General features: G+C 32.9%; 2 protein-coding genes across 6 annotated transcripts in view; one reads left to right on the top strand and one right to left on the bottom strand.

Moving 5' to 3' along the window:
* Positions 1 to 20,609, bottom strand: part of LOC145259211 (armadillo repeat-containing protein 1-like) — a 65,381-nt gene that overhangs the window by 21,649 nt on the left and 23,123 nt on the right. For 2 of the 5 annotated variants that reach the window (XM_080117049.1, XM_080117076.1), the window contains exon 2: positions 7,537 to 7,726. In XM_080117049.1, coding sequence (XP_079973175.1) covers positions 7,537 to 7,726 — 190 coding nt within the window. Of the gene's footprint in view, positions 1 to 7,536; positions 7,727 to 8,797; positions 8,938 to 18,717; positions 18,851 to 19,292; positions 19,313 to 20,609 lie in introns of those variants that run through there. The other 3 variants (XM_080117063.1, XM_080117069.1, XM_080117057.1) reach the window with 3 other exon arrangements.
* The window catches only part of LOC145259197 (mitochondrial fission regulator 1-like), a 75,634-nt gene continuing 73,970 nt past the window's right edge, over positions 18,946 to 20,609 (top strand). The window contains exon 1 of the mRNA XM_080117038.1: positions 18,946 to 19,149. The gene's annotated coding sequence lies outside the window, so the exon portion shown is untranslated. The remainder of the gene's footprint in view (positions 19,150 to 20,609) is intronic.

The raw sequence follows: 20,609 nt of genomic DNA on the forward strand, positions 1-20,609 counted from the left end.
TCAATTGTGTTGTGGTGGCCATTTTGAATTTCCTTGTCGCTCTCTTAGAATTTTCAGTGTAATGATAACAAATGATAATTTCCATCAGAATAATATTTTGCATGATAAAGCCTTACCTCCCAGGTTTTTTTTCGCTATTTTTATGATGTTTCCAGTTAAAGCCATTAAATTAAACTTAATTATGCTAATTAGTATGCTAATTAGGTTAACGTACTTAAAAACATTATAATTCTAATCTGTATAAAATTTTCTTTAATTTGATATGCTGCAAGCCATATTTTGTTAATAATTTCTTTGAATTGTGTCATAGTGGCTATTTTGGATTTCCTGGTTGCCATCTTGGATTTTTCTTGATGCGACAATGACAAATGAAAATGTCCATCAGAATAATACTTCATATGATGATAAAGCCTTACTTACCATTTTTCTAAGCTGTTTTTATGATGTTTCTACTTAAAGCTGTTAAAAATGGGACTGAAATATGCTAATTAGTCTGTAAATTACCAAGTGAGATGGTCGTAAATACAGCCATCTGAACCTTCATAGTGTTATGATAATATGTTCAAAATTTCATCATAATTTCTTAAAAAAGATCTGAATTTACAGATTTTTAAAGATGGATTAGTCTGTAAATTGTGCAAATTTACTGCCATTTTCTGTTACAAGCTTATAGGCATTTGAATAGGACAGACTTCAGACAAAATGTCCAGTGAACCATGCATTGTTTTGATACCTTGAATGGTCATGATTCCAGTTCTAATCTACCGATTTAAAAAACAAAAACTAATTTTCCTTGTTTTTTTTTATGCTCTTTTCAATAATGTTTAATTTGAGTTTTATTCGAGGTACAGAAAAAATGGTGTGGTTCTGGTAGTGAAGAACTTTCTTGGCCACAACAAGGCCAAAAACTATGCAGAACTTAACAACATGCTGACTGCTTTCAGAAACCTAGGCTGCAACATGAGCATCAAGATGCACTACCTATTTTCACATATGGATCAGTTTACTGAGAATCTGGGTTCAATGAGTGATGAGTAGGGGAAGAGATTCCATCAAGATCTGAAAGAGATAGAGACCAGGTATCAAGGTCGCTATGATGCAGTCATGATGGCTGACTACTGTTTGAATTTGAAGAGAGACTTCCCTGCCACGGAGCATTTCAGGAGTTCGAAGAAATGGAAGTTTAAGCCCTGAAGTTTGGACAATATTGAAGCAACACACAATTCACATGTACTTACCTTTATCAATGCTTACCATTCAATTTACAGTAACTGATGATGCTATTAGGTAATCAATATATTAGCAATACCACACCATTTTTTTCCCTTAGATCAAGAAAACTCCAATAAAATATTATTGAAAAGAGCATGCAAAACAAAGAAATAATATCTTTAGTTTTTTAAATCGACCCATTAGAACTGGAGTTTAAAGTATCAAACAATGTGTGGTTCACTGGACATTTTGCTTTAAGTCAGTTCTATTCAAATGCATATAAGCTTGTGATTGAAAATGGTAGGAAATTTGCACAATTTACAGACTAACCCATCTTTAAAAAACTGTATCTTCAGATCTTTTTAAGGTATTATGATGAAATTTTGAACATATAATATGAAAGTTTAGTTGGTGTTATTTACGACCATCTCACTTGGTAACTGACAGACTAATTAGCATATTTCAGTTTCATTTTAACAGCTTTAAGTAGAAACATGATAAAAACAGCTAAGAAAAATGGTAAGTAAGGCTTTATCATCATATGAAGTATTATTCTGACGGACATTTTAAGTTCCCATTAAAACATCATGATAAATCCAAGATGGAGGCCGGGACATCCAAGATGCCACCATGACATGATTTAAAGAAATTAACAAAATATGGCTTGTAGCATATCAAATTAAGCGAAATTTTGTACAGATCAGAATTATGTTTTCAAGTACATTAAACTAATTAGCATACTAATTAGCATAATTAAGTTTCATTTTAACGGCATCATAAAAAAAACAGTTTAAAAAATGGGAGGTAAGACTTCATCATCATGCAAAATGTTATTCTGATGGACTTTATCATTTGTTATCTTTACACTGTGAAAAATCCAAGATGGCAACCAGGAAATCTGAGATGGCCACCAAGACACGATTCAAAGAAAGTATTAACAAAACATGGCTTGTAGCATATCAAATGGAAGTAAATTTTGTACAGATAACAAATATAATGTTTTCAAGTTTATTATTCATTAGTTAATTATAACTAATTAGGATAATTAAATTTCATTTTTAATGGCGTCAAGTTGCTATGACAATTATTGGGTGAGTTTCTACCACTATTTTGTATAATTTTTTATTTTTAAGTCATTGTTAAAACTTCAAGAGACTTCGCTCCATTTTTTTCTTATTTTTATGCAATGCTCGACACCACTTTTTAATAGAATAAATATTTACAACACCAAAACTTTATCGCGGTAGGTAGAAGAGTACTTTCCTTTGGTAACATTTATTTGTTATATATTTGTTTTTTGGCCACTTTTTCATACCTCTGTGGACTGTAAAACAAACCCAATAAAAGTTATTCTTTTACTTAACTAGATAAGTGGTTTGTGTGTGTTAACTCACTTAAAAGCGTGGTCATTGTTTACCATTATTTTTCAAATAATTCATTTTTAAAAAATATTCTTTTGCTTTCTATAATTAAAAACTTATGTTTTCTAAATAATAACAAAAATAAAATAAATACTTTGTTCGTAAATTAGTTGACGAACGCGTGTTTACAGATTATTTTTGTGTGAGCGACAATGCACAAAAATTCTCATGTTTATAAGCGCTTGTCAGTATTTGTAATGACTCTAGCATAAAATGTTTTTATCCAATTCTTTTCAAATTTTAGGACAAAAGAAATTAATATTTTCGCTATCAAATAGCGTTTGAACACAGTTTCTATCTTTACTTATCTTTATATTACAAAGCGTTAATTTTGAGATGTCTAATTAGCGACTCGAAAACCAAGAAGAAGAACAATAATGTTCATTATCGGTTATTCTTTTTCAAATTTCTTCTTTTTTTTTTTTTAAATATTCTGTTTTCGGTACATTTTATCTGCATTTCCAGGATTAAGTACTGAGAAACTAAAGGCTGGTATTTTGATGGTCTCCTCAAATGAGAAAATTAATAAAAGATCCAAATTTTGCACATCCAATGAACGAAATTGAATTAGCTAGCTGGTTAAGTTTTGTTGAGGTAATTGAAAAATTTCTTGGAAATTACAAAGCTGAAAATTACAACGATATTGTCAGAAAGCTCTTAAATAACTTCCAGACTCTTGGAATAAACATGAGCATAAAAGTGCATTTTCTCCACAGCCATTTTGAAAGATTTTCTGACAATCTTGGCAATTTCAGTGATGAACAGGGGAAAAGATTTCACCAAGATATCAAAGTAATGGAAGAACATTATCAAGGCCGATGGGACAGGATAATGACGTTGGACTACTGCTGGTGTTTAATACGAGACAAGCCAGATATTCACCACTCAAGAAAGTCTAAAAAACAAAAATTCTTGCCCTAAAAATATCTATTATGTTATATTGTTATAAAAATTGTTTTTGTATTCATGAGGAAAAAGCAACAAAAAAAACAATGAATTTATATTAGAAAATCTGTCCATGAAACCTTTGTTTTATTTTTTTGCCACTTCTTTACAAAATTTCCTTAAAAGAGATGATTTTTATGATAAATCCGACATTTCATAGCTAAAAAACTAGAGCTAAACAGGTAAAACGAGTATGATTTTTGGAATCAGCACCTTAGAATTAGCCAATTTAGTTCTAAAATTTCAAACACCAAGAAAAAATTTTTTTTTTGTAGATAGAGCTGTTATAAATTCAATTTTCTATTGATTATTATATTGTACCCAATATATATAGTAATAATTTCAAAAGTTAAAAAAAAATTACTTTGGTGCCATCAGCTAGAAACAAAACAAAAACATTCAGTGCTCCAGCCATATTGGTCTTTGCCGTTAATATCTGAGCTTTGGCCAGATGGCTAAAAATTAAGCAACTTAAAGCTAAAAATGAGCATGTACATATGTTCAGAAGATAGTTAATTTACTTTTGCCATAGTCAACTCTTTTTTTCAATTGTTACCCCTTAGCAATTATTTTTACAGGCTAAAAACCAAATCGAAAGTTTTCAGAGATTCAAATACCCTATAGATCAAATTTCAAATCACTAAGCCAAATATTCAGAGAGAAGTTTGGTAGATATGTTTTGTGCACACACACACTTTTATATATATACTAGCAGATGTACCTGGCATTGCCCAGTATTAAACAATATTAAATTCCTTTAAAATAAATGAAGTAAAAAAAAAAAAACAGAAAGAAACTGAGACATGTGCATGCGAGTATTATGGGTTTTTTTTTCTAAATAGTTCACTTCTTGTAAGTAAAAAAAAAAATACTCAAGCTGAGATCGAAACCAAAACCTAAAGACAGTAAATCAAGTATGATAACCATGAGACTAGTTTGCCAAAGTTTTAAAAGATGTTTTCAAACCTACTTATTCTTAACATAACAAAGCTGTCATGTGAATAATTCACATGTGCAGTTGTAGGTGTATCAGAATTTTTGTAGGAATTTTTGACACCCCTAACACGAAACTGCGATTAAAATATAAAAAAATTCGTAATTTCTCTTTTAAAAGTGGGTTATTTATTTTCTTTATGGATTATACTTCCAAAATAAACTAATAAAGTTGTTTTAAAAGTAATAGAAATATTTTTTTTTTTTTTTTTTAAAAACAGTAATGAAATTAATTGAATTTTACGAGCTCAGTATTTTTCAATTTTTAAACTTTAAAAATCTATCAAAATTTTTCTATTGATTCTATGTTTACGATATTTTCAGGGTCAATGTGAAATTTTATGCTATTTCTAATAAACCGAATATAATATTTTAGACAAAGGGTTTTTTTTAAATTCACGCCCCCCCCCTCATTTTCAAGTGTCTATTAAAAAGTAAATAATTAATTTACTCACCAAAATTTTATATATCACAAATTGAAGATAAAAGATCAATAAATAATATATTCAAATTTAAAAAAAAAAAAAAAAAAGTAGTAGTGTTTTTTAGAAATTTACCTGTAAAGTCCGAAGTTTAAAACCTTTTTTTTTAAAAACCACGTTGTTTGCTTTTTCTTTTGTTATTTTTTTAAAATGAAACCTTGGTCCTTGCTCCTTTAATTGAAAAAAAAAAATTCGGGCTTGAATTACATTTTTCGAGTAGTTATAAGCTTGGAAAAACAGAGGGTCGAATGATTTCACGCCTCCCATTTTGAAATGTCTATTAAAAAGTAAATAATTAATTTACTCACCAAAGTGTTATATATCACAAATTGAAGATAAATGATCAATAAATAATATATTCAAATTTAAAACAACAAAAAAAGTAGTGTTTTTTTAGAAATTTACCTGTAAAGTCTGAAGTTTAAAACCTTTTTTAAAAAAAACCCACATCGTTTGTTTTTGTTTTTTAATGAAACCTTGGTCTTTGCTCCTTTAATTGAAAAAAAAATTAGGGCTTGAATTACATTTTTTGAGGAGTTATAAGCTTGGAAAGACGGGGTGGAATTATTCAATATTTTTCACAAAATGTCTGACACACCTACTCGTGAAACATTTGATAAACAGATAAAAATCCAATGACCCCCCCCCCAAGTACCAATTATTCAATTTTTACCCCTTTTTCCAGATGAAAACCTGGTTACAATGTTTTCCACATGTCTGAATATCCTATATACCAAATTTCAAGTTTGTAGATTAAAAATTTGCTATATAGGTTGAGAGTTGTTTCTACACACACACATTCTCACTTTTATAGATATACTCACAGATGTGCCCGGCATTGCCCAGTATTAAACGGAATGTTAAATTATTTTTAAAAAATGAAATAAAAAAAAATAAAAAATGACCCCCCCCCCAATGAGATATGCGCATGCAAGTATGTTTTTTCTAAACAGTTCACTTCTTGTGTAAGTAAAAAAAAATACTCGAGCTGAGATCAAAACCAAAACCTAAAGACAGTGAGTCAAGTACAATAACCATTAGACCAGCTTGACATGATCTTTACAAAGTGTTTTCAAACCTACTTATTTTTAACATAAAGAAGCTGTCATGTTTCACTCGTGAAATAATTGACAAACAGATTAAAATCTCCCAAGTACTCATTTTTCAATTTTGAACCCTTAGCAGCCCTTTTTTCCTGATGAAAACCAGTTAAAGTTTTCTACATGTCTGAATACCCTATATACCAAATTTCAAGTCTGTAGATCAAAGATTTGTTTAGTATATGAGTTGAAAAGTGTCTTCACACACATACACTATGCGATATATATATATATATTTATATACACGCACACACACACACAAATTTCAAGCAAGTAAAATATTTGTTTATTTTCCTAATATTACGTTGTGATTTGGCTTTCAAGCGCACTTGATGCATATTTTATTTTATACACACATATATACATAACATGTCTGTGTGCTAGAACGTTTCATCCTAAATTCTACTCAATCATGCATATATATTAAAAAGTTCGTTTTATAAATTTTTAAATTGAAAAAATAGGCTTTTAATATCAATGTCAGAGTGAAAAAAAAACTCAACTTTATAGAAATACTAGACTACGTGTGACCCGTTGGGTCAGTATGTTATATTAGCTATGGAATTCATGTATGAGCATGACACTTGTGACGTAAAGAAAATAGTATTTTTTTTTGACATAACAGAAATATTTCTATGAAAGTATATTAAAATGAAAAAAGAATATAGATAGATTTCTATGAGTCGTTTTGTTTATTAAAATTGATTATTTTTGAAAAAAAAATTACATCTACTGAATTATAAGTGGTTGGCCATGCTTATAGGTAAATGTGCACTGAACATATACCATAATACTTATTATAGTTAAATTCAAATTTTGATATATCTGCTTCTTTTTTTTTTTTTTTTACTACATCGTTCATTTCTGTATTACGTTTAAGTTATTTTAAACCCCACTCTTCCCATGTTAAATAATAATTCCGAAATAATAACGTTAATATTCTAGCGTCCCAATTGTTCTTTTTTTTTTTTGCGTTTAAATTATCCAAATAAACAATTGTTAATACTGTCTGCTTTTTTTTTTACATCGTTCATTTCTGTATTACGTTTAAGTTATTTTAAATCCCACTCTTCCCATGTTAAATAATAATTTTGAAATGATAACGTTAATATTTCAGCGTCCCAATTGTTCTTTTGTTTTTTGTTTATTTTAAACCCCACTCTTCCCATGTTAAATAAGAATTTCGAAATAATGTTAATATTTCAGTGCGCAGGTTATGTGTGCATGCGCAACCGGATGTCGTAAACCGGAAAGTGGGTTATATACATCGTTACAAGGTCATTTGAGTTTTATAATTATATAGATATAGATTACCTTCTCCGCGTTTAATCTGAAGAGTGATAAAAAAGCATGAAAGTTGTTACGGATTACAACATCACTTACTTCCAACGTTAATTTGGTGACGAGGAGTTCGTTGCCGGCGAGTAATAAAACCAAACCATCTATTAGAGTATTATCTTGTAAAAGGACATCCCTCTGTTTCGGATCAGCAGCAAAGATTTTCATATTTTTTAAAGTGTCCAGAGAAATCATTTTGGTGGCGTGTGTGGAGGGGGAGAAGATTAAAACCAATCTGAAATCAAACCAATCAAAGAAATCAAGTGAGAAAAGCGCAAAATAAAGATTTAATTCTTGCTTTTGTGATGGAAATATGGCCAAAAGAACAAAAACAACAAAATTGTTAGATCCATTAGGCATACAATTACACTATACAAGCCAATGAATGGTCATGGTTGCAGCATTCACCCTGGGTCGGTTGGGCCGGCTCTTTCCAACAAGTTCACCACATGCTAAACACTAACTGAACAAACAAAGCAATTCAAGGCTGCTTCTATTATGAGTGCAAGCCATTCTTGGTTCCAATGACAGACCCTGTAAAAGTGAGGTGCCAGAATTAGTTCAGCATCCTGCTTCACTGTCCTGAGCCAGGTTTAGAGTTGACCACCGCAACGTTTCTTTCAAACTGATGGTGGAACTGGATCTATGACTTCACAGATGAAAGCATCTGGTTGTCATTGAAGAGTGTAGCCGAAGTAGTGTAGGCGTCTGGTAAGGAAAGATTTTTTTGAAAGGAGTGGATTCAATAAATAATCATTAAAATCATTAACCGAATGAAAGTGTTATTAATCAAAATAAAACAGATTTTTTTTTTTTTATTTGCCCTAGGCAAGATATATCATCATTGAAGCATAAAGTTACTGTGGTTTGGTTTACAGCATATCAACCATCTAAGGATTATTTAAAAAAAAAAAAAATTCTAAAAAGTTAAGAAAATTATTTTGTATTCCTAGAATACATTGCATTACGCTTAGAAAAAAAATTTAACCAAAGGTTACCATTATTACTCAAAAAACAAAAAAAGGACACTACTCTTAGAATATATGCAATGTATTCTAAAAAAATACATTATTCTTAGAAAGAAAGTTTATAGTGAGGGTACAGGCATTAATCCCAGAAAACATTATTCTTTGAGGACTTCACTTAAAAAAAAAAAATTACTCTTTGGCATTGGTAATCTTTGTTCTCAACACAATTGATCCAGAGACACAACCTTTTTGTATCTATTTGTGAAGAAAATAAAAAGGAGAAATAAGATTTTAATTTTTTGAAGAAACAGATTGAATATGGTTGTGGATTAACTTACGGATATGAGGTCATGAGGTGAATAAGCTGATTGATCAGGTCAGGCCTCTTTTACTTCCACTCTAACCGAAAGAAATGCCGAAGTCAAGAGACAGACAGGTCCAGTGTCATATGAAATTGAATTAGAGTCGGAAACAGTTGTAAGGTGACATGTGGACCATGTAAAAAAAAACAGATAGAATCAGATAGAACTTTGGAAACTGAATCAAAATTTGGTCAGACTGGGTGATCATAATGACCTCGGATGCAAGTAGTCCTGGTTGCTTGCTTCCTGACAAAGAAAAAACCCCCCCAAAGCATTTATGTCACATAAACAAGCAAGAAATTCTAAACTATGGATGAAAGGGTGTAAATTATGTAAAGCATATTTAAACAAAGTAGTTTTCTTTGAACTAAGAGAAACCAACTAACATCCGGTCTTTCTCCACATGTAGTTATTGTAATCTCTCTTGGCAACTCCTTAGCAGTGAGGATGGTAGTCGTGTTCTGGGTTTTAGTGTGTGCGGAGGTGGCCAACAAGGCCGATCCTGACCTTGAACTGCCTTTTACAGTGTGGTCAGGTAGTTCCATTTCCATTTGGAGGGTTGGCTTGTGAACGTTCTTTTCACTATCTCTCTCTGTTATATATTCGGGGGAGTCATAAAGGAGATTTTGTCAAGGAGATTCGTGTACGTGATCGTCTAGTTTCTAATCTTATTGTTCATGTCTTCGTGGGTGTGTGTTTGTGTACATGCATTTCTTAACATACCTTTATTCATGTGTCGTCGGTTGTTCCTCTGGTTTTCATTGTCTCTTGGAGGGGAGCTGGCCTGTTGGATGAAGAATTCACTCCAAGATGACAATTAAGGTTTTTATGTTTTTATTCACCTTCCAAAGGTCGACACAGAATGGAGGTGAACCTTGCTTGTTTGATGATACACGTCAGCGTCCTCCCCAGCCCAGGGGGGGGGACAGCTGAAAAGCCGTCTGTCTTATTCAACTCCCGAAACCAAACTGCCAAGAAAGAATCAGCTAACCTCATCACATGATACCACGTCATCTGGTCAGCTGACCCTTCTTTTGCAAACGTGTCCACTGTCCACGTTATTCACCTCTCTCTCTCTCTCTCTCTCCCTCTCTCTTTCTCTATTCTCTAATAGAGACACACAGAGAGAAAATAGAAAGAGTAAGAAAGCCAGAGAGGGGGGGGGGAGAGATGCTCTTTAACATTCCTCCACCCCTTTTTTATCAAAATGTATGGCAAGCCATACATTTTTAATAACTAACTAACTAAAAAAAATAATTATGTCCGAAGTACATCTTTATTTTTTCACTTTCCGGACTCACCCCTTTTCCAAGAAAGATCAGGCACCAGTACTCTTCTACAACACTATCAACCCTTCTGCTGCTTCTCAAAAGTCCCTCCTAGACATTAACTTGCTTCCAAGTTAGACAAAGATACAGCTTTGCAGATATACATCTTGTCTAGGCGGTCGCATTGTTGGATATTTTCCACTGACTCTGCTCTTTATTTGGACCACTTGGCCAAACAAATGGAGACTCCATTTTCGATCACTTTTTCGAAATGGGGCCAGCATATCGCAATTACGACCAGAACGTCGGATGCTCCATGTTGGTGGTAGTTTTATCGCATGGGGACTCGAACCCCAGACCCTCAGATTAAAAGTCTGATGCTCTACCGACCCAACCATCCCACTCGCGTTCTCGACTTTCAGCATAGGCCTAAGTCCCAGTTTTTTTGTTTTTTTTTACTGTAATGCCCTGACGTCTTTCTCTGAGTGGTCCTATTACTGGAGCTTTGTTCTATTCAATCTACTACTTCGGGACTTCACAAAGCTCTTCTACTAACTCCCTTGGTTGGTCTAAGTCAAGATACGCCTTCACACTGATTCACTCGGAGCCTGTTTGAGTTCCTGGAACCCGACAAGATACGGAATCATCACTCCCTAACTAATGCGCCATCGATTTCTAACTAAGTAGTTTTCCCTTTGTGATTTTTCCGCATTCCCAGCAAGTCCCAAGATTCCAACCCAGATATCCCTCACACATTCCTCTAAAAAAATAAAAAAATAATAAGGCTCTATCTTGTCCCTTACGTAATCTGCATCTTTCCCTTTCTTCTATCTCCCCGTGATTAGGCTTGGTACCGACTGTCCAGTCGCTCCGTACCCTGAGGAATTATCGCGACCTCGCACGCCAGACTTTTGTTGGACAAGACTTATTGCCGTTGCTTGGGCCTACGTGGCATCTTCCAACTCACTGGAACCACTAGTATTGTTTTAACAGGGTTCTCATTACTCTAAAATAGTATTTCCCCTGCCAAATTTTCTAATTTGTGACAATACCGTGGCTTATAAAAAAAAAATAAAACAACAGAAAAAACTGCTTTCTACAGCCTAATCGCCTTGTAATTCTCATGAAAAAAAATGCAACTACGCGCTAAACGTCCCTAAAATATAACTAAACCAACCAAATCTATTCCAAAATAATTTAATTTAATAATACCAATTAAATTCACCCAGCATGGTTTTTTTTTAATTTTGGTACCTTTAATTCACAATATGGTAACATTTTATTTTCCTAAGTACTTGCATACATATTTCATTCATCTTCTCTTGAGCGATTCGTAACATAATGGCCACGTCAGCCATTGCACCCCCTCTGCCCCTTACACCATGTCAGAGGGCATTTCATTTGCTCCCTGAAGTTGATTACAACTAGATCCGCTCACGCTGGACAGAATACATTCCGTTCACTGCTATGTCAGAAAAAACTTTCTTTTTTTTTTCCAAAGTCGGTAAGCGCAACCTGCCTTGAAGACACATAGCTTCACGGAAAACATCGGATTTCCACACATGAAGTACTCAAACTTGCTCCATGTTGATTCTACTCGAAATCAACAGAAATCACGATAAAAAAAAATAAAATTCGAATCATTTCCCGAGAATAATGAAATTAATAACTACCCATGTAATTCAACACCTCTCCAAAATTCTAACATGCTTGCCACAGAAATTAAATTCCATTCACGCCCCACTTTTTTCTTTCATTTCTTCATATAGTTTATTTAACCCTATATTTATCCTTTTTTTTTTTTTTTACCTTACTTATGTGGTCAAAACGTCACTCATGTCGAATAGAACATTTATTCTACTTTTCGAAAATTGAAATTAATACCGACTGAACCTTTGACTCTTCCGAAACTTTTTTTTTTTTAAATCATTTATTACACTGTTTAAATCTTATTTCTTTCTCCCTATTTTATTATTACTATTTAATTAATTAAAAACACATTTTTTCTTTTATTAATCCTTCTTTCCATAGACCCCACAAGCAAGATTCCACCTCCCCATTCTGCGAAAAAAAAATACATGTCACAGAGTAAGAAAATCCTGCACAATACCATTTTAGAACACATCAATTACATAAAGAAAATAAATGAAAAAAATACAAAAATATCCTATAAGCATTCAGAAAGTCCCATCTTAGCAATAAATAAAATCCAAACAACAAAATTTTGTCCACGTCAGCAAAAAAAAATTCCTACGAAAAAAATCGCACAATCAGCGAAAAAGAAAAAAAAATCATTTTACAGGACATGATCATTGTCTTTTCATCAACAGTTCATATTGTTTTTTCACTAAAAGCACATGAAGTTTCGCAGTTCAAAATTGCAACAAAAATTATTATTAACAACAAACCTTTCGTGATTGACATGTTTTTTTTTTTGTAAGGTGACAGGCTCATTTCTGACACACACGTTGTAGCTAACAAGTCATATGTTCTATTTTCTTTTTCTTTTTCTTTCTTTCTGTCCTTCTGTTTTACACTTGCTGTTTAATTCAAAATTAACAATATTTTATCAGTTTGTCTTTCGTTATAGCTGTTTTTTTTTCCAAGTTATTCTACTGTTTTTCTCACAGAATTTTTTTTTCTTTTCTTTTCTTTTTTTTTTTCTCTTTACTATTATTTTTCCTTATTACTTAGTGTTTTAACGGACCATCGTTGTGTGTGTGTTGATTTGTATTTCTTCTTTTTTTTCTAATAATGTTCTTTCTCTTTTTTTTTTCTTCCAGACATTTTATTGTGTTGTATAGTTTTTTTTTTTTTTTTTTGTTTTTGTTTTTTTCTTGTCTTAAAATCTCCTTTCCCTTTTAAGGACCTGTTTCCACGTCGTATTTCTTAAACACAGGTTCGACTTCACATCGATGATGTGAACTTAGTCACGAGCACCAAAACGAATATGTTATATATTCGGGGGTGTCATAAAGGGGATTTTGTCAAGGAGATTCATGTACGTGATCGTCTAGTTTCTAATCTTATTGTTCATGTCTTCGTGGGTGTGTGTTTGTGTACATGCATTTCTTAACATACCTTTATTCATGTGTCGTCGGTTGTTCCTCTGGTTTTCATTGTCTCTTGGAGGGGAGCTGGCCTGTTGGATGAAGAATTCACTCCAAGATGACAATTAAGGTTTTTATGTTTTTATTCACCTTCCAAAGGTCGACACAGAATGGAGGTGAACCTTGCTTGTTTGATGATACACGTCAGCGTCCTCCCCAGCCCAGGGGGGGGGACAGCTGAAAAGCCGTCTGTCTTATTCAACTCCCGAAACCAAACTGCCAAGAAAGAATCAGCTAACCTCATCACATGATACCACGTCATCTGGTCAGCTGACCCTTCTTTTGCAAACGTGTCCACTGTCCACGTTATTCACCTCTCTCTCTCTCTCTCTCTCCCTCTCTCTTTCTCTATTCTCTAATAGAGACACACAGAGAGAAAATAGAAAGAGTAAGAAAGCCAGAGAGGGGGGGAGAGATGCTCTTTAACATCTCCTTCACTTTCTCTTCTCTTTGAGGTCCACACATCGATTGGCCTCGAAGATGGCTGTGTCTTTGGCGATAGTCTGCCTCCAGGTTTGCTTGTTCTTGGCCTGGGTCTCACATGTGTTGATGCCACACTTCTCCAGGTTTGCTTTCAGAAGGTCCTTATATCCTTTCTTCTGGTCTCCTCGAGTGTGCTTTCCTTCCTTGCAGAATATAGAATTTAACGGGAAAACGGATTGCTATACACTAATGTGCTGAGCTGCCTACAATCAGCATATTAATGAGTTTCATTTATATTCTCTAAAAAATAGAAAACTGTTTTTTCTGCTTTCAAAACGAAAGCATAAAAAAGTTTAATTTTTTATTCTGAATTTGTCAATTTTAAAAAATTATTTTCAAGTTTTTCAAATTTGATTTCCACCAAGTCAAAACTATTTTGTTGTTTTTAACGCTTTTAGTACAATGTACTAAAAGCGTTAAAAAGCAGCAAACTGTACTAAGTATATGCGTTTCTGTTATCATGGTTAAACTTCTTACTTGTACTTAAGGTAGAATTGTGTTTTGTAGTGGTCAAAAAAAAACAAACAAAACAAATAAAAGGTACTTGTGCACTTATGCTACCATGCTGAAATAATGTTATTATTTAGAAACCCATTCTTAACATACCTATTCTGTACTTTCACCTAATAATTAAATAAAAAAGATATTGTGAAACTTGAATTTAACTTGAAAATACTATTTGGAAAAATAGCATGGTAACATAAGTGCATAAACACCCAAAATAAATATTACAAAAGGCAAGATAAGTTACTCTTCTACCTAGTTGGATAAGTTTTTAGTGTATTTAATGTAAAATGTTTGTTTATTTCGACAATTAGTGTCGAGCGTTACACAAGCACAAGGAAAATAACTACGTGGTATTTCATGTCTTTGAAATCTCCACAATTACTTAAAAATATACAAAATACTGTTAGAAACCCAACCAATAAATGTCCTCGTGACACTTAGTGGTTGGGTTTCTAATAGTATTTTGTATAATTTTTTTTATTTTTAACTCATTGTCAAGACCATTTTTCGAATCTGTAAAACAAAACTTTTTTTTTAACTGATGGTATATCAAAACAATAATAATAATTATTAGGCGGTTCGATAAAGAATTTTATTGTGATGCATTTTGTAAATTTTTACCTTGTTTTCCACCTTAACATTTTTATTTAAAATGACTACCTCTTTGGGTTTTCGGGTTGCTGAAAACGATTATTGCATTTAAATTTTCCACAAATAAGTAGCTTTCCGGATATCAAGCAATGTCATTTCTTATGTTATTGCTGGTGGCCATCTTGTTACGCGCGTTTATGCATAGTTTCTTGGGGTTGTGTTTGCGTGCTCCAAGTTGGCCACCAGCGATAACATAAGAAATGACATTGCTTAATATCCGGAAAACTACTTATTTGCAGAAAATTTAAATGCGATATTCGTTTTCAGTATACCCTACAACATCATTTGAAATGTTAAAGTGGAAACAAGGTAAAAAATTACCGTTTTATTTTTTTGTTTACATAGTTGAATTTTCAGTAAAACAACAGAATAGAAATGACGAAAATTATCAACTGGTGAATATATAGTTGCTGTTTATCAGGATTCCTGGTACTGTGAAAGCTACATCGAAGATTCACATAGAGTATGATTATGGTTGCATCGCAGAAAATAGGGGTATATTTGGGACCAGATAGAGAAGATTTACAAAATTGAAAATTGAACTGGTCCCAAAATGCATAAGTTTTTGTTGACTATGGGAATTTCCATCTTTTACAGAAATCCAAAATCTATATGAAAAATTTTCTTCAATTTATTTCTGAGATTAATTCATATCTACTCAATTTTTTTTTTTCTTTGAGGGGAGTAGTAAATACCGACCATAAATGCTCTTTAGGCATTCAATGGCTACACTCTAGATTAAGCTCTCCTTTGGTGGGGAGGCAGGTAAATACCTACTCTCAATAAAGCTATATTTAAATACCAGTATAATACTTAGTTTTGTCCATGAATAGACACCCACTGTATGATACCATGCGCCAGTTTAAAAAAAATTGAAATTTGTACATCTTAATTTATAATTCATGGCTTATGGTAAAGAGATACATTAGATTTGACTGTATAATCAGAAAGAGCACACAATTTTACATAAGACTACCAAGTTTCATGAGAATAGCTTGAAAAATAAATAAATGGCCAGGTGGCAAAATTATTGAATTTCTTGGAATGTTGACGTCTATAATTTAACCCACTTTTTCTAAAGAAAAATGTCCATGGAAAAGCATAAAATTTGGCACTTAAAATTCTTATAACTTTTGAACTACTGATGGTATTTGTATAATTCAAACGGTTTTAAGCATCTTTTACATAGCTCTTTTCATGCAAGTTGATAAAATTACAATTATCTAAAAAGAAAAAATCAACTTGTAATGCTAGTATGGGAAGCTGTTCACATTCTCCAGAGGTTTGTCGCCGATGATGAGGGAAGGAGCTGCAGCGTTGGCTCTGTCCCTGAGCTTTGGTTGATACATGATATGTGTCTTTGTTGGATTAATAGCCAGGCCGAGCTGGGAATAGGTGCCGTTAAAGATATACAGAATGTAGGTGTTCTTCCGAGATAGACGCCATGCAGTTGTCATCAGCATAATGAAATTCCGTCAGGAATGTGATTGTGGTTTTGTTTTCTAACCTCAAGCAAGAGATATTGAAAGTTCGCCTGTTTGTCCTATAGACGATGTAGAGTCCTGGAGGAAGGTTGTTCTTGGCTATGTATGTGATGGCTGTCACAAACATGATGAAGAGTGTTGGGGTAATAACATAACCCTGTTTGACACCCGTTTTAACTTCAAAGGACTAATTTGTGCTGTCAGGAGAGAGGACTGTGGCATTCATGCCTTTGTGGAGAAGCCTGATGATCTCAATAAATTTCTTGTGGCATCCAAAAATGGGGAGGGTTTTCTATAAGTAGCTCTCTTGGAACCGAGTCGAAGGCCTTGGTCAGGTTGATAAATACCATACAAAGGGGTTGGTCTCTACACTTCTCGTGGAGTTGACGCATTGAGTTGTTAACTACATTCTAGAATAATCTCCAAGAGATTATTGTAGAATGTAGTTAATGATGGGAATAAAACAAATTTATAAATTACATTCCTCTTGTTTGTTCATTACACTTTCTTTTCTTACAATTCTTCAAAGCAAGATTAAAAATATATTAAAGTAAGATGCAAAAAAAGTATTAAAACATCTTGCGATAATCTTGACAGTGTCAGAAAATTGTAAAGTATTTATTTCGACACTTTTCCATTACACAAAGAACAGAGGACGATAACTCGTACTTCTAGGAAAATTCTTTGGAAACTTTATCTTAAAATGGATGTAAATTCCCTAAATATGCACGATATTGCATTGTTGACGTGGGAGCCCCCGGAAACAATAAACTTTTTACAGGCTACTAGATTGTGGTCGGCCACAGAGCAGTGTGAATGTGGACAAAGCATTGCACACCAGCAATAGTAGCAGTCCAGCTGCTGGAGGTGCCCCCACTTGTTAGGTGCCATAAAAAAAAAAAAAAAAATTGGGGTTTGTATTACTGTACACATAGATTCGAAAAAGTTGTCAAAAAACAAATATATAACAAATAAATGTTATCAAAGGCAAGATAAGTTACTTTTCTACCTAACTAGATATATTTTTTGTGTTTTTATTCAGTGTAATATGTTTATTCAGCTCGAAAAACATGCAGTGTTTACCGATGTATTGGAAAATTCAAAATGGCGGCCGACTCTCTCTTGGAGAGGGTAAGTTTGGGAAAAGGTATTATAAATAATAAACTAGACAAAATACTGTTAGAAATTTGCTCAATATATGTTACTGTGACATAAGTTGACATATATTCAGTTGTTTTTTAATAGTATTTTGTCTAGTTTATTATTTATAACATCTTTTCCCAAACTTACCGTGTTAAAGAGACAGTCGGGCGCCATTTTGAATTTTCCAATACATCGGTAAACACTGCATGTTTTTCGAGCTGAATAAACATGTTACATTGAATAAAAACACGAAAAATATATCCAGTTAGGTAGAAAAGTAACTTATCTTGCCTTTGATAACATTTACTTGTTATATATTTGTTTTTTGACAACTTTTTCGAATCTATGTGTACAGTAATACAATCTCAAAAAAGCATTTTTATTTTTCGTTCCTTTTTTTGTTTTTTGAGGGGGGGGGGGGTTATTCAATTATAAAACTTCTACAAGATTAACAGATGCTTTTGCAGTTTAATTTGCCATTTTTCCGTAAGTAACGCCCACACCCCCAAATTTACCGTTTTTCCGTAAGTAACGCGCCGACCGACATACACCGAGCAGAACTGTTTAATTTTCCACAAAAATTCTGTTTACATGGGGGGTGGGGGCAGGGGGGGTAGTATACAACAAATGTTTAGGCTTTCAAATATTTTTGCGTTCGGAAAAAAAAAAATCTTGTTATTTATTTCCCGTGTTATTTGACCAAGAAAAAAATTGGAGTTATCGTCCCATAACAATAGCGCCGTCCGTGTAATGCAAGCCTTTATTTCGTGTCAGTTTCATTTAGTTCGGTAATTCGGGTTTTACGTAAACACGAGTCACGTGACCCACCCGGCAGCAATCTCCTCCTGATAATTCCTATCAGAATGACATTTAAATTCAAGTAGACTAAGCTTTCTTTTCTTAAAAATTAATTATAATTAAAGACGGTAAATCGTAGCTGTAAAACTATTTTTCCGGTGTGTACGGTTTTAGCGTCCCAAATTTCCCTTTTAATTTGGTACCACTGCTTTTAGATCCGATAAGTTTATAAACAAAAGTAAAATGTATTTTTTCCCCTCTTCCGTTAAAACAAAGAAAAGCAGATTCTTCAATTGCACTTTTTATCGTATAATTTAACCGCAATGTAGTCCAGGTAAAAAAATGCTTAAGTTTTAAAAATTTTTAGAGACTATTTTGAGACTTTGTTTTTAACTAACAAAACAAAAATATGGGCGTAGCTACTTATACTGATTGATCAAAATTTTACTTACCAAAAATGTATTTAAAAATATATATATAAATGAAACCTCCACGTAAATATTAAAAAAAAAATATATATATATATATTTATCAGGTTGGTAAGTCAAAGAGGTGAAATACTAAAATAACTCAACTTGAATTTCCTGCTCTTTAAAATTACGTGTTTTGATTGGTTAATCGATGAATCTATGAAATAGAAAGCTCGGTTCATTTCGCCATCTACTTTCGTAAAGCCTTTTCTCATTGGTCAGGTTTTTAAATGTCATCAGCGGCAATTTCGAAAAAGAAAAAATATTTCGTTTTAAACGAGCAAGACCCGGAAATCTTGTTCACAACTAATATTCATAATGTAATACGTTTGCTAAATCATTGATTAAAAAAAAAATAATTTGGAATCAGCTGCAGACAAAACATGATACCATAATATAAAAGTAACATTTGAAGTAAGTGATTTTTTTTTAACAATCTGCTACACGCGTTATTAATTCTTTTGTATTTGTTTCTTTCTCAAAACTTTGTAGAAAAAAAACCAAATAGAACAATTAATCTTTTTTCTCTTTCTATTTTATATTTGTTAACTAAATACCTCATTACGAGCTTTCAACTTCTTTCAACTACGCTGCGCTGCGTCGCAACTGTATCTATCAAGCGTTGTTCGGGTGGAGGAGGAGAGCTCAGAGAAAAATAATTATTTGGATGGTTTTTATAGGATTAAGAAAAAAACTCGTTTTAGTTCTTTTATTGTCATTTCTGTGGATGGCAACCATCTTTTTTGATGCATTTCACTAAACTGTCGCCAATCGCTTCTTCTCAGTCAAAGAACGGTGAAAAAGTACGGAATGGTCTCATTTGTACTGTTTAATAATCAAGACATTAAAAAAATACAAAAATATCGAAAAAAGTTATATTGTACGTAACTGTTTCGGATTGAAGATCTCTAAGAAAAAATGTTACTTTATTTGATCGTGTAGTTTTCTTTTTTGTTTTACAGCGGAAAAACACGTTTTATGACAGCACGCTGAAAGTAGTCATGTTCGGATTTTTAGAGCACGCCACGGAAAGATAACTCGCTTTTCTTCTCAAAAATCGAAACATGACTAGCTTTGCTCGGTATTATAAATTGTTTTTCCGTTGTAAAAAAAAAAAAAAAACGGTAAATTTTTACGACATGGCCCAGCGTATTATAAGCACCCTAACCTCCCCATGTTAAGAACGGTTTTCGGAATAAACACTCCCCAATCTCGAAAGCCGTTCTTAACACGGAGAGGTTTGGGGCGTTTATTCTGAAAGCTGTTCTTAACATGGGGCAGATCGTGAAAAATACCAAAAAACTACTTGATCAAATTAAGTGACATTTTTTAGTAAATGTGTAGTTAGCGGCGTAAATTATTTGACAGACAAAAAATTATAAAAACTATTTGGTACTTGATGAGCAAACGTTTGCTTTCCACGATCCGCTCCCTTAGCAGACATGCGCAGAAGGTTCTCAGTGGTCTAGCCGTTACGTCAAGTACAAATCAACAGCTAACTTATATCGGACTTATATAAACTAAATTTCTTAAACTTTTTTGTGTGCTATTCATTTCACAACTACATTTCTTTTATTTTTTAATCGAGCGTGTTTTCTGTTTTGACTTTTTTTTTCTGTGAGTAAATTTCATTTATACTTTTATTTTGTGCTTGTTTTTATTTTATTTGTTCATTTTAAATTTATTGGTACTGGTCGCGATTAGAGTTCCCTGCCGAACACCCTAAAAAAACACTGACTTCTCCCTACGCATGAGCAACAAAGGACATGTTTTAGTTGCCATAGTAACTAAACGATCATGAATTTTTATCGACTTTGTTTTATTGTTTATGAATATTGAAATAAAAGACATTACTACACATTTATTAATATCTC

This window comes from Euprymna scolopes, chromosome 3 (genome assembly GCF_053919585.1).
Source record: "Euprymna scolopes isolate OS-2025 chromosome 3, ASM5391958v1, whole genome shotgun sequence".
NCBI lineage: Eukaryota > Metazoa > Mollusca > Cephalopoda > Sepiida > Sepiolidae > Euprymna > Euprymna scolopes.